This window comes from Heterodontus francisci, chromosome 48 (genome assembly GCF_036365525.1).
Source record: "Heterodontus francisci isolate sHetFra1 chromosome 48, sHetFra1.hap1, whole genome shotgun sequence".
Taxonomy (NCBI): domain Eukaryota; kingdom Metazoa; phylum Chordata; class Chondrichthyes; order Heterodontiformes; family Heterodontidae; genus Heterodontus; species Heterodontus francisci.
In genome coordinates, this window is record NC_090418.1 from 152555 (window position 1) to 165705 (window position 13151).

The following is a 13151-nucleotide window of genomic DNA, read 5'->3' on the forward strand; positions in this document are numbered from 1 at the left end:
TGGGCCCTAAAATGATATACCAAGGTAATGTAGACACTACAAAGCGATACCAAGTTGTACCAGGCACTAAAATGCTATACCAAGGTAAACTAGACACTACAATGGTATACCTTTGTATACGAAGGTAAACACGACACTATAAAGGTATAACCAAGGTGTACTAGACATTACAATGGAATACCAGGATATACCAAAGGAAACTTGACCTTAAAAAGTATGCCATGTTATACCAAGGTAAACTAGACAGTACAAATGTAAACTAGACCATGAACTGCTATACCAAGGTGTAGAAAGGCAAACCAAACAGTCAAAAGATATAACAAGGTATACCAAGGTAAACTAGACACTAATAAGGTGTACCAAGGTAACCTGGACCCTAAAATTGTATACCAAGTTAAATTAGACAGTAAATCATTATACCAAGGTATACCAAGATAAACCAGACACTGGAAAGATACATCACGGTAAACTAGACACTACAGTGGTATACCAGAGTACACCAAGGTAAACTAGACCCTAAAATGGTATGCCAAGATATACCAAGGTAAACTAGACTCTACAATGTTATACCAATGTCTTCTTTGGCCTCCTTGTCTCGGGAGACAATGGGTAAGTGCCTGGAGGTGGTCAGTGGTTTGTGGAGCAGCGCCTGGAGTGGCCATAAAGGCCAATACTAGAGTTACAGACTCTTCCACAGGTGCTGCAGAAAAATTTGGTTGTCGGGGCTGTTACACAGATGGCTCTCCCCTTGCATTTCTGTCTTTTTTCCTGCCAACTGCGAAGTCTCTTCGATTCGCCACACTTTAGCCCCGCCTTTATGGCTGCCCGCCAGCTCTGGCGATCGCTGGCAACTGAATCCCACGACTTGTGATCAATGTTACAGGACTTCATGTTGCGTTTGCAGATGTCTTTAAAGCGGAGACATGGATGGCCGGCAGGTCTGATACCGGTGGTGAGCTCGCTGTACAATGTGTCCTTGGGGATCCTGCCACCTTCCATGCAGCTCACATGGTCAAGCCATCTCAAGCGCCGCTGACTCAGTAGTGTGTATAAGCTGGGGATGTTGGCCGCCTCGAGGACTTCTGTGTTGGAGATGCGGTCCTGCCACCTGATGCCAAGGATTCTCCAGAGGCAGCGAAGATGGAATGAATTGAGACGTCACTCTTGGCTGACATACGTGGTCCAGGCCTCGCTGCCGTAGAGCAAGGTACTGAGGACACAGGCTTGATACACTCGGACTTTTGTGTTCCGGACATAGCAGTGGAAGCCTTTCCCATGCGCTTGTTGATTTCTGCATCGAGAGACAGGTTACTGGTGATAGTTAAACCCAGGTAGGTGAACTCTTGAACCACTTCCAGAGCGTGGTCACCGATATTGATGGATGGAGCATTTCTGACGTCCTGTCCCATGATGTTCGTTTTCTTGAGGCTGATGGTTAGGCCAAACTCGTTGCAGGCAGCTGCAAACCTGTCGGTGAACCTCTGCAGACACTCTTCAGTGTGAGATGTTAATGCAGCATCGTCAGCAAAGAGGAGTTCCCTGATGAGGACTTTCCGTACTTTGGTCTTCGCTCTTAGGCGGGCAAGGTTGAACAACCTGCCACCTGATCTTGTGTGGAGGAAAATTCCTTCTTCTGAAGACTTGAACGTGTGTGAGAGCAGCAGGGAGAAGAAAATCCCAAACAGTGTAGGTGTGAGAACACAGCCCTGTTTCACGCCACTCAGGATAGGAAAGGCGTCTGATGAGACGCCGCTATGCTGAATTGTGCCTTTCATATTGTCACGGAATGAGGTGATGATACTTAGTAGCTTTGGTGGACATCTGATCTTTGCTAGTAATCTGAAGAGACCACGTCTGCTGACGAGGTCAAAGGCTTTGGTGAGATCAATGAAAGCAACGTAGAGGGGCATCTGTTGTTTGCGGCATTTCTCCTGTCGCTGACGAAGGGAGAACAGCATGTCAATGGTCGATCTCTCTGCTCGAAAGCCACACTGTGCCTCAGGGTGGACACGCTCGGCCAGCTTCTGGAGCCTATTTAAAGCGACTCGAGCGAAGACTTTCCCCACTATGCTGAGCAGGGAGATTCCACGGTAGTTGTTGCAGTCACCGCGGTCACCTTTGTTTTTATAGAGGGTGATGATATTGGCACCGCGCATGTCCTGTGGTACTGCTCCCTCGTCCCAGCACAGGCAAAGCAGTTCGTAGAGTGCTGAGAGTATGGCAGGCTTAGCACTCTTGATTATTTCAGGGGTAATGCCGTCCTTCCCAGGGGCTTTTCCGCTGGCTAGAGAATCAATGGCATCACTGAGTTCCGATTTTGTTGGCTGTACGTCCAGCTCATCCATGACTGGCAGAGACTGGGCTGCATTGAGGGCAGTCTCAGTGACAACATTTTCCCTGGAGTACAGTTCTAGGTAGTGCTTTGTATACAAAGCTTTACAGAGGTAAACTAGGCACTAAAAATGTACATCTAGGAAAAGTGGACCCTTACAAACTATACCAAGGTAAACCTGACCCTACAAAGGTATACAAAGATATACCAAGATAAACGAGACACCAATAAAGTACTCTGAGTTAAAAAAAGATACTGAAATGGTATACCAAGGTAAACAAGACACTAATATTGTGTACTAAGGTATACCAAGTTAAACAAGACACTAAAAAGATATAAGGCATACCAAGTTAAACAAAACACTGATCAGGTATACCAAGGTAAACTAGACATTAAAAAGGTATACCAAGGTGTAGCACGCTAAACTAAACACTAAAAATGTGTACATGTACTAGGCACTAAAATGGTATACCAATCTATAACAGGGTAAACTAGACACTGAAAAAATATATCAAGATAAACTAGACACTACAATGGTATACCAAGGTAAAGTGGACACTAAAAATGTATAACAAGATATACCAAGGTAAATTAGACATTAATAAGGTATACCAAGGCAAACTAGACACTAAAAATATATACCAAGATATACCGAGGTAAACTAGACTGTAAAACGTATACCAAGGTAAACTGCACACAAAAATAGTATACCAAGGATAACTAGACACTAAAAATGTATACCAAGTTATACCAAGGTCAACTAGACACAAACGGTATTCCGATGTAAAATAGACAATAAAAATGTATATAAATAAAAGCAAAATACTGCAGATGCTGGAAATTGGAAATAAAAACAAAAAATGCTGGAAATATTCTGCACGCCTGGCAGCATCTGTGGAAAGAGAAGCAGAGTTAACGTTTCAGGTCAGTGACCTTTCATCAGAACTGGAAAGGTTAGAAATGTAATAGGTTTTAAGCAAATAAAGCGATGATGGGGCCAAGGTATACAAAGGTATAGCAAGGCAAACTAGACACTAAAATATATATCAAACTAAAGTAGACCCTAAAATGGAATACACAGGTATACCAAGGTAAACTAGACAGTAAAAAGATAAGCAAGTTTTACTAGGCATTACAATAATTTCCAAGACATACCAAGGTAAAGCAGATCCTAAAATGGTATACCAAGCGAAACTAGACACTAAAAAGGTATGCCAATGTAAACTAGAAGCTAAAATGATACACCAAGGTATATCAAGGTAAACTAGACCCTAAAATAGTATACCAAGATATACCAAATTAAATAGGACACAAAACAGGTATACCAAGGTAAACTGGACACCAATAGGATATACCAAGGTATAGCAAGGTAAAGTGGACACTAAAATATATATCAAGCTAAATTAGACCGTAAATAGAATACACAAGTATACCAAGATAAACTGAACACTAAAAAAATAAGCCAAGTTGTGCTAGGCATTAAAATAATTTTCCAAGGCATACCAAGGTAAACTAGACCCAAACTCTCGACCAACATTTACTTTAGCTACTCCCTTCTTTTATATACCTATAAAAGCTCTTACAATCTGGCTATGTTATATTTATATTACTGGCTAGTTTACTCATATTCTATTTTTTCCTTTTATCAACATTTTGGTGGCCCTTTGCTGGTTTCTAAAACCCTCTCAATCCTCAGACTTACTGCTTATTTTTGCAATATTGTAAGCCTCTTTTAATCTAATTGTTACAACCAGGTGTGAACGGTATTTAGGGGTCTTTTACTGTCTTCACCTGGTCTTATTGTAACATGCACACACAGTACACACATGTACATAGGAACAGAATAGAGAAGAAAAATAAAGTAGAGAGGTTTGAGGCAGTCTCTGAAGGGGGTTTCTTATTCCAACAGTCTGCATACAAATTTCTTTCCAGTCTTCCAATGGGTCTTCCGCTCCATGAGAAAGGGATGGGAGCAGACAGGAGAGAGGTGTTCTTAGTCGAGGATCAAACAGATTTCTGAGTTTCTTTCTCTCAGCAAGTTCAAATTCAGCCAGTTAGTCATGTGACTAAACTGGCCTGACCAGGTCTTCTGTGTATTGGAGAAGCAGGGACTGGGTCATTTGTTCCAACACTGTCAGCATGCAAACGTCTTTCCAGTCAGGGGCTTGGCAGTTCCTGGTGATAGGCCCTTCTTCCCAGCCACAATTTTATGTTTTAATGTTCATGAGGCGAAATAATGTGTGCCTCACTCTTGGCAGGTGGGGGCCTGCCACATCCAGGGGAATGAAGTGCGATTTGAAAAAAACAACGCATTTCATTACAAAGTTTGAGAGAAATACAAGATACAGAATGAAAAATTATGCATTTCTCTCATTAATTTCCATTCAATCAATCTTAAAGCTTATTAAAATGGTCTTTTCTGGGTGCCAGTGCTGCTTTCATTTCCCCTTTAGTTTTCTCAGGAGAGTTAGTAGTGGGTTTATGCCAAGACTTCAGGGGATGGGTGGTTCTCTTCCTCTGACTGTGGAGGATTCTTTGTGAATGTCCCCTTTGTTCTCTGGAACACTCTTGCCTGCAGGTATTTGGCTGCACTCTCCTGTGGCACTTTGACTAGGTGGGGCATCACCCTCATGGTTTCTCTGCCCCTAGAGGTATTTCTTTGTCTCTGCAGGTTCCTGTAAATGCTGTTAGCAACTCTGGTGGAGTGTTTCTGGAGTCTGCATTTACATAGGAGGATGTGGGGTCCAACTTTTCACATTTTTCGGGGATGGCTGACTGGACAGTAGGGATTTAGGGATTTTCATCTGGAATGCCTCCTGGACTTCCTTTAACCTGCCCTCTTGGTCACTTTTTTCCCTTCCCTTTCTAAACTTTGGCAGCCATGTGCCTGCCTGTCCCCTGGTTCTCGGCAGGGGTCCCTTACAGTTGATGAGCCCTCTGCTGGAGGGTCCTCCTAATACCAGTACAGGACTTGGGGGCGCAGATTTCACTGTAGGTTGGGGCTTCCCCTCAAACTGGCACATGTGGCAACTCCTGCAGTACTCCACCACATCTTTGTGGAGTTTTGGCCAGTCAAACTACTGGCTTATGTGGGCTTTGGTCTTTCGTATTCCGGCATGCACAGCCACTGTAGTCTCGTGGGCCCTTCATAATATTTCTCCCCAGTACCTCTGTGGCACCACTAACTGATGAACTACTGTCCACTCCTTGCCCTCAGATCTGTGAGAACTCAATTTCCTCATCAGTACCTCATTCTTTAAATAGTAGCAGTCAGGGACTCCCGCTGCTTCACTTTCAGATTGGGCAGCCTGTGCTAACTCTCGCAATACTGGGTTGGCTCGCTGAGCCTCAGCAAGGGAAAATCCATTTAATTCATTCCCTGAGTCCGCTAACTTTCCAAAGAAAGTCTCAGACAGGCAGATCTCATGGTCATCTGCCTGCAGTGCCAATGCAGTCTCCTCCAGGGGAGCTGGTTTGATCATGGCCTGATCCACTACATATTCAGGGATTCTGCATGGGACCGTCTCCTGCCACGGCTTTGTCTCTGACCTCCTGCGGTCTTTCTTTCACTACTTGGGGTGGGGTGGGGTGGGGTGGGGGGGGCTACCACCTTCACCCCTGCCAGATCATTATCTAGGAGCAGATCAATCCTGCAAACTAAGGACAATCCCTACGGTCACCGGTCCCGAAACTAGGTCGCATTCCAGGTGCACCCGGTGTACAGGTACTCCAATATCATTCACCACCATTTTGGTGTTCACTGCACTCACTGGGGGAAAGGTCAGGTCTTTTCCCAGTAAAAGGGATCTAGTCACCCCTCTGCCCCTGAGAATTACTATGGGTTTGCCTTCCCCACTCAAGGGATATTGGGTTACTTTCCCTTCAAACACAAAACCCTGATAATCTTCAGGAATCCTATTAACTTTTCCTGCACTGGCCATAGTAAGCTGCCTTGGTTGCACTCTTACTACAGTTAAAGCCACAGCTTGTTCTGTGTTTTCCAGCAGGGTCCATCTTCACTGGGGGGGGGGGGGGGGGAGAGAAAAGAGGTAGGGGGGGTGGGGGGGGGGGGGAGAGAAAAGAGGTAGGGGGGGGTGGGGGGGGGGAGAGAAAAGAGGTAGGGGGGGGTGGGGGGGGAGAGAAAAGAGGTGGGGGGGGGGAAAGAGGTGGGGGGGGGGAACGAGAGGTGGGGGGGGGGAGCGAGAGGTGGGGGGGGGAGCGAGAGGTGGGGGGGGGGCGAGAGGAGAGGGGGGGGCGAGAGGAGAGGGGGGGGCGAGAGGAGAGGGGGGGGCGAGAGGAGAGGGGGGGGCGAGAGGAGAGGGGGGGGCGAGAGGAGAGGGGGGGGCGAGAGGAGAGGGGGGGGCGAGAGGAGAGGGGGGGGCGAGAGGAGAGGGGGGGGCGAGAGGAGAGGGGGGGGCGAGAGGAGAGGGGGGGGCGAGAGGAGAGGGGGGGGCGAGAGGAGAGGGGGGGGCGAGAGGAGAGGGGGGGGCGAGAGGAGAGGGGGGGGCGAGAGGAGAGGGGGGGGCGAGAGGAGAGGGGGGGGCGAGAGGAGAGGGGGGGGCGAGAGGAGAGGGGGGGGCGAGAGGAGAGGGGGGGGCGAGAGGAGAGGGGGGGGCGAGAGGAGAGGGGGGGGCGAGAGGAGAGGGGGGGGCGAGAGGAGAGGGGGGGGCGAGAGGAGAGGGGGGGGCGAGAGGAGAGGGGGGGGCGAGAGGAGAGGGGGGGGCGAGAGGAGAGGGGGGGGCGAGAGGAGAGGGGGGGGCGAGAGGAGAGGGGGGGGCGAGAGGAGAGGGGGGGGCGAGAGGAGAGGGGGGGGCGAGAGGAGAGGGGGGGGCGAGAGGAGAGGGGGGGGCGAGAGGAGAGGGGGGGGCGAGAGGAGAGGGGGGGGCGAGAGGAGAGGGGGGGGCGAGAGGAGAGGGGGGGGCGAGAGGAGAGGGGGGGGCGAGAGGAGAGGGGGGGGCGAGAGGAGAGGGGGGGGCGAGAGGAGAGGGGGGGGCGAGAGGAGAGGGGGGGGCGAGAGGAGAGGGGGGGGCGAGAGGAGAGGGGGGGGCGAGAGGAGAGGGGGGGGCGAGAGGAGAGGGGGGGGCGAGAGGAGAGGGGGGGGCGAGAGGAGAGGGGGGGGCGAGAGGAGAGGGGGGGGCGAGAGGAGAGGGGGGGGCGAGAGGAGAGGGGGGGGCGAGAGGAGAGGGGGGGGCGAGAGGAGAGGGGGGGGCGAGAGGAGAGGGGGGGGCGAGAGGAGAGGGGGGGGCGAGAGGAGAGGGGGGGGCGAGAGGAGAGGGGGGGGCGAGAGGAGAGGGGGGGGCGAGAGGAGAGGGGGGGGCGAGAGGAGAGGGGGGGGCGAGAGGAGAGGGGGGGGCGAGAGGAGAGGGGGGGGCGAGAGGAGAGGGGGGGGCGAGAGGAGAGGGGGGGGCGAGAGGAGAGGGGGGGGCGAGAGGAGAGGGGGGGGCGAGAGGAGAGGGGGGGGCGAGAGGAGAGGGGGGGGCGAGAGGAGAGGGGGGGGCGAGAGGAGAGGGGGGGGCGAGAGGAGAGGGGGGGGCGAGAGGAGAGGGGGGGGCGAGAGGAGAGGGGGGGGCGAGAGGAGAGGGGGGGGCGAGAGGAGAGGGGGGGGCGAGAGGAGAGGGGGGGGCGAGAGGAGAGGGGGGGGCGAGAGGAGAGGGGGGGGCGAGAGGAGAGGGGGGGGCGAGAGGAGAGGGGGGGGCGAGAGGAGAGGGGGGGGCGAGAGGAGAGGGGGGGGCGAGAGGAGAGGGGGGGGCGAGAGGAGAGGGGGGGGCGAGAGGAGAGGGGGGGGCGAGAGGAGAGGGGGGGGCGAGAGGAGAGGGGGGGGCGAGAGGAGAGGGGGGGGCGAGAGGAGAGGGGGGGGCGAGAGGAGAGGGGGGGGCGAGAGGAGAGGGGGGGGCGAGAGGAGAGGGGGGGGCGAGAGGAGAGGGGGGGGCGAGAGGAGAGGGGGGGGCGAGAGGAGAGGGGGGGGCGAGAGGAGAGGGGGGGGCGAGAGGAGAGGGGGGGGCGAGAGGAGAGGGGGGGGCGAGAGGAGAGGGGGGGGCGAGAGGAGAGGGGGGGGGCGAGAGGAGAGGGGGGGGGCGAGAGGAGAGGGGGGGGCGAGAGGAGAGGGGGGGGCGAGAGGAGAGGGGGGGGCGAGAGGAGAGGGGGGGGCGAGAGGAGAGGGGGGGGCGAGAGGAGAGGGGGGGGCGAGAGGAGAGGGGGGGGCGAGAGGAGAGGGGGGGGCGAGAGGAGAGGGGGGGGCGAGAGGAGAGGGGGGGGCGAGAGGAGAGGGGGGGGCGAGAGGAGAGGGGGGGGCGAGAGGAGAGGGGGGGGCGAGAGGAGAGGGGGGGGCGAGAGGAGAGGGGGGGGCGAGAGGAGAGGGGGGGGCGAGAGGAGAGGGGGGGGCGAGAGGAGAGGGGGGGGCGAGAGGAGAGGGGGGGGCGAGAGGAGAGGGGGGGGCGAGAGGAGAGGGGGGGGCGAGAGGAGAGGGGGGGCGAGAGGAGAGGGGGGGCGAGAGGAGAGGGGGGGCGAGAGGAGAGGGGGGCGAGAGGAGAGGGGCGAGAGGAGAGGGGCGAGAGGAGAGGGGCGAGAGGAGAGGGGCGAGAGGAGAGGGGCGAGAGGAGAGGGGCGAGAGGAGAGGGGCGAGAGGAGAGGGGCGAGAGGAGAGGGGCGAGAGGAGAGGGGCGAGAGGAGAGGGGCGAGAGGAGAGGGGCGAGAGGAGAGGGGCGAGAGGAGAGGGGCGAGAGGAGAGGGGCGAGAGGAGAGGGGCGAGAGGAGAGGGGCGAGAGGAGAGGGGCGAGAGGAGAGGGGCGAGAGGAGAGGGGCGAGAGGAGAGGGGCGAGAGGAGAGGGGCGAGAGGAGAGGGGCGAGAGGAGAGGGGTTACTTCCTCTGGTGGGATAGTTCAGAAAAAAGGAGCCATAACCTTACAAGTACAGGCAGGTGGTTCAGTGATGTCAGGAAGTATTTCTTCCCACACAGTGTCATGGAAATCTGGAACTCTCTCCCAGAAAACCGTTGAGGCTGGGGTCAATTGTAAACTTCAAAACTGGGAAAAAAATTGTTAAGCAAGGCTATTATGTGTTACAGAACCAATACAGTTAAACAAAGTTAAAATACATATTTGCCATGATCTAGTTAAAATATGTAACAGGAGAAGGGCTGAATGGTCTAATCATATTTCATGTCACTGTGCCAATGGGAGCAGTGTATTTATTCACAGAGCCAGCATGGAAACAAGAGGTTTCTGTTTCTGTGGACCTACAACAGCATCAGATTGCACACAAACAATATTCTTATGAACTCTACATTTTTATTTGTAGCAATTGTTACTGGAAGCCTTTAAGCAACAATGCTGCATGCTGAAGAATACACTATTCATTGACAGTACAATCATGATGCAACAATAGCGTTGAACTGCTCTCGCCAATCACCTCAAGCAGAAGGAAACCTTGGCAGTTGGTGCCCAGAGATGACCTTGCGTTCAACTCCTTTCTCGGTGATGGCTGCTAGACGAATCACCCCACCACTTGACCCATCTCGATCCATCGCAAGTGCAATTGCTGAGGCACAAACAGAAAATGGGAGCATCTCTTTAAAATTACAGTATTTTTTGTTTAAACCCTTGCTCATCCTTATTCTTTTGGGCCTCCTTATCTCGAGAGACAATGGATACGCGCCTGGAGGTGGTCAGTGGTTTGTGAAGCAGCGCCTGGAGTGGCTATAAAGGCCAATTCTAGAGTGACAGGCTCTTCCACAGGTGCTGCAGAGAAATTTATTTGTCGGGGCTGTTGCACAGTTGGCTCTCCCCTTGCGCCTCTGTCTTTTTTCCTGCCAACTACTAAGCCTCTTCGACTCGCCACATTCTTAAGTCCTTAAGGGACTGACTTTTGTCAGTGTATCTAGTATAAGCTGTCATTCCTCATTCACTGACTGACAGAATGACAGCATACATTCGAACACAGTGTCCAAAGGCAGAGTCACATCCTATCCCCACACAAAGACTCTTTAGCAGGGTCACTGAATGATGATCAGGAACAGGAAACCTGGCTGATTTTATTTTCCTATTCACCCAAGGTTACAGAAGCTAACCCCTTCTGCTATCCTGGCTCAGACTGGACTAGTGATTCACTGTTTTTACCAACATGACATAAGGTGAGCTCTGAGAAAATATTGAAACCTGTAAAAATATGGTAGCCTAGCACAATCAGTATCCAGGCAGACATGACTCAATTTAGGGGTGACCACACCCATACTCCACCACCAACCGCCCCCCCCCCCACCCCCCTTGCACCACACTCACCTTGATTCAACTAAGAAAGGAGTATTTCCCCACAGAATGGAAGGAAAGCCCTGTTGACCATAGGATAGTCTTCACCTGAACTGTGCTGGGACCAGTGTTCCGGCGAGTTGTATAACTAGGGCAGTAGAGAGGGCTTTAAACTAATTAGTGAGGGGGAGGGAGCATGAGGGGAGATGCAGTACATTAAAGAGAAAAGGACAAGGCAATAGAGAAGGGTATCAATATGGGCAATGATAATCAGAGTGCAGCAGGAAGGGACAGAGAGTATAAACTGAAGAGTGCACTGCCAGACAAGACCAACGTTTGCAGGAATGGTAAAAAGACAGAATTTAAAGGCTCTGTATCTGAATGCGCACAGCATACATAACAAAATGAATGAATTGATAGCACAAATAGAAATCAATATGTTTGACCATTTCAGAGATATAGTTGCAAGCTGACCAAGGCTGGGACACAAATATTCATGGGTATTTGACATTTCAGAAGGACAGGAAGCGAAGAAAAGGTGGGGTAGCTCTGTTAAAGATGACATTAGTACATAAGTGAGAAATAACCTTCATCCAGAATCAGTTTGGGTAGAGATGAGAAATAGCAAATGTAGCAAAGGTAAGTCGTCACTTGTGGGAGTAGTTTATAGGCCCCCTAACAGTAGCTACACTGTAGGACAGAGTATACAGGAAGAAATAATGGGGGCTTGTAAGAAAGGTACTACAATAATCATGGGCGATTTTAATCTTCATATAGATTGGACAAATCAGAGTGACAAAGGTAGCTTGGAAGAGTTCATAGTGTATTCGGGACAATTTCTTATAGTATGTTCGAGTGCCAACCAGGGAGTAGGCTATTTTAGATCTGATAATTTACAATGAGATAGGATTAAATAATGACCTCATAGTAAGAAGCCTCTTGGCAACAGTGATCATAACATAATAATATCACATTCAGATGAGGGCGAGAAGTGTGGGTCCAGGACTAATGTCTTAAACCTAAATAAAGGCAATTGCAAGGGTATGTGGACAGTTGGCTAAAGTGAACTGGGAAAATAGGTTAAAAAGTTAAGACAGTAGAGAAGCAGTGGCAGACATAGTTCATGACACTCAGCAAAGATACATTCCATTGAGAAAGAAAGACTCTCTGGGAAGGATGCACCATCTGTAGCTAACTAAGGAAGTTAAGGATAGTATCAAATTGAAACAAAAGCATAAAATGCTGCAAAATTAGTGGGAGGTCAGAAGATTGGGCAGGTTTTAGAAACCAGCAAAAAAAACTAAAGAAATTACAGTGAGAGAAAGCTGGCTAGAAATATAAAAATAGTAAGTTTCTACAAGCATTTAAAAAGGAAAAAAAGTAATTAGCACTGGTCCCTTACAGGGTGAGGCTGAGGAATTAATAATGGAAAACAAGGAAATGAGAAAGCACTGAACAGGTATTTTGTCTGCCTTCACTGTGAAAGACAAAAAAAAATCCCCAAAATACTTGAAAATCAAAAGGCAAAAGGGAAGGAGGAACTTAATCACAATCACGAGGGAAAAGGTACTGGGAAAACTTAGAACTTAAGGCTGACAGGTCTCCTGGACCTGAAGGCTGCATCCTAGGGGCTTAAAAAAATGACTGCAGAGATAGTAGATGCATTGGCTGTAATCTTTCAAAATTTCTTCGATTCAGGAACGGTCCCAGCAGATTGGAAAAGAAAAATCACAAATGTAGCAAAAAAAGCAGGAAACTATAGGCCAGTTAGTCTAACATCTGTCGAGGGGAAATGCTTGAATCCATTATTAAGGAGCTAATATCAGGACATTTACAAAATCTTAATGCAACCAGGCAGAGTCAACATGATTTTGTGAAAGGGAAATCATGTTTGACTAATTTATTAGAGTTCTTTGAGGAAGTAACAAGCAAGGTGGATAAAGGGGAACCCGTAGATATGGTGTACTTGGATTTCCAAAAGGCATTCGATAAGGTGCCACATCAAAGGTTACTACACAAAATAAGAGCTCGTGGTGTAGGGGGTAACATGTTAGCATGGACAGAGGATTGGTTAGCTAACAGGAAGCAGACAGTAGGGATAAATGGGTCATTTTCGGGTTGGCAAGGAGTTACTAGTGGGGTGCCACAGGAATCAGTGCTGGATCCTCAACTAGTTACAATCTATATCTATGACTTGGGTGAAGGGACCAAATGTATGGCAGATAAATTTGCTGATGACAAAGATAGGTAGGAAAGTAAGTGGTCAAGAAGACAAAAGGAGTCTACAAAAGGATTTAGGAAGGTTATTGCTAAAAATAAAGATGCTTTGTTGAAGCTTTTCGCCTTGCAGTCATCAGGACAATTTACCAGAATGCTAAAGTAAGGGAAACAACGAACTTATACCATATGAGAAGAGACTGCTGATTGGTTGGCAAGTGGATCTGATTGCTAGAGGTGTTGCCATGGAGAATGCACCAGTTTATGGCGACTCACAGTTAACTGCCAAGCTTTGTTTGAAATTTAAACCAGGCAGCTTGACTGCAATTGGTCAAGGCATTGCCCCGAGGAATGAACCA

The 13151-nt window shown here is 50.4% G+C and overlaps 1 protein-coding gene across 1 annotated transcript in view; it reads right to left on the reverse strand.

Moving 5' to 3' along the window:
* Positions 1-9598: 9598 nt before the first annotated feature.
* psmb6 (proteasome 20S subunit beta 6) overlaps positions 9599-13151 on the reverse strand; it is a 30105-nt gene continuing 26552 nt past the window's right edge. Inside the window, exon 6 of the mRNA XM_068023630.1 lies at positions 9599-9868. Within this exon, the coding sequence (XP_067879731.1) occupies positions 9741-9868 (128 nt within the window). The 3' untranslated portion in view covers positions 9599-9740. The remainder of the gene's footprint in view (positions 9869-13151) is intronic.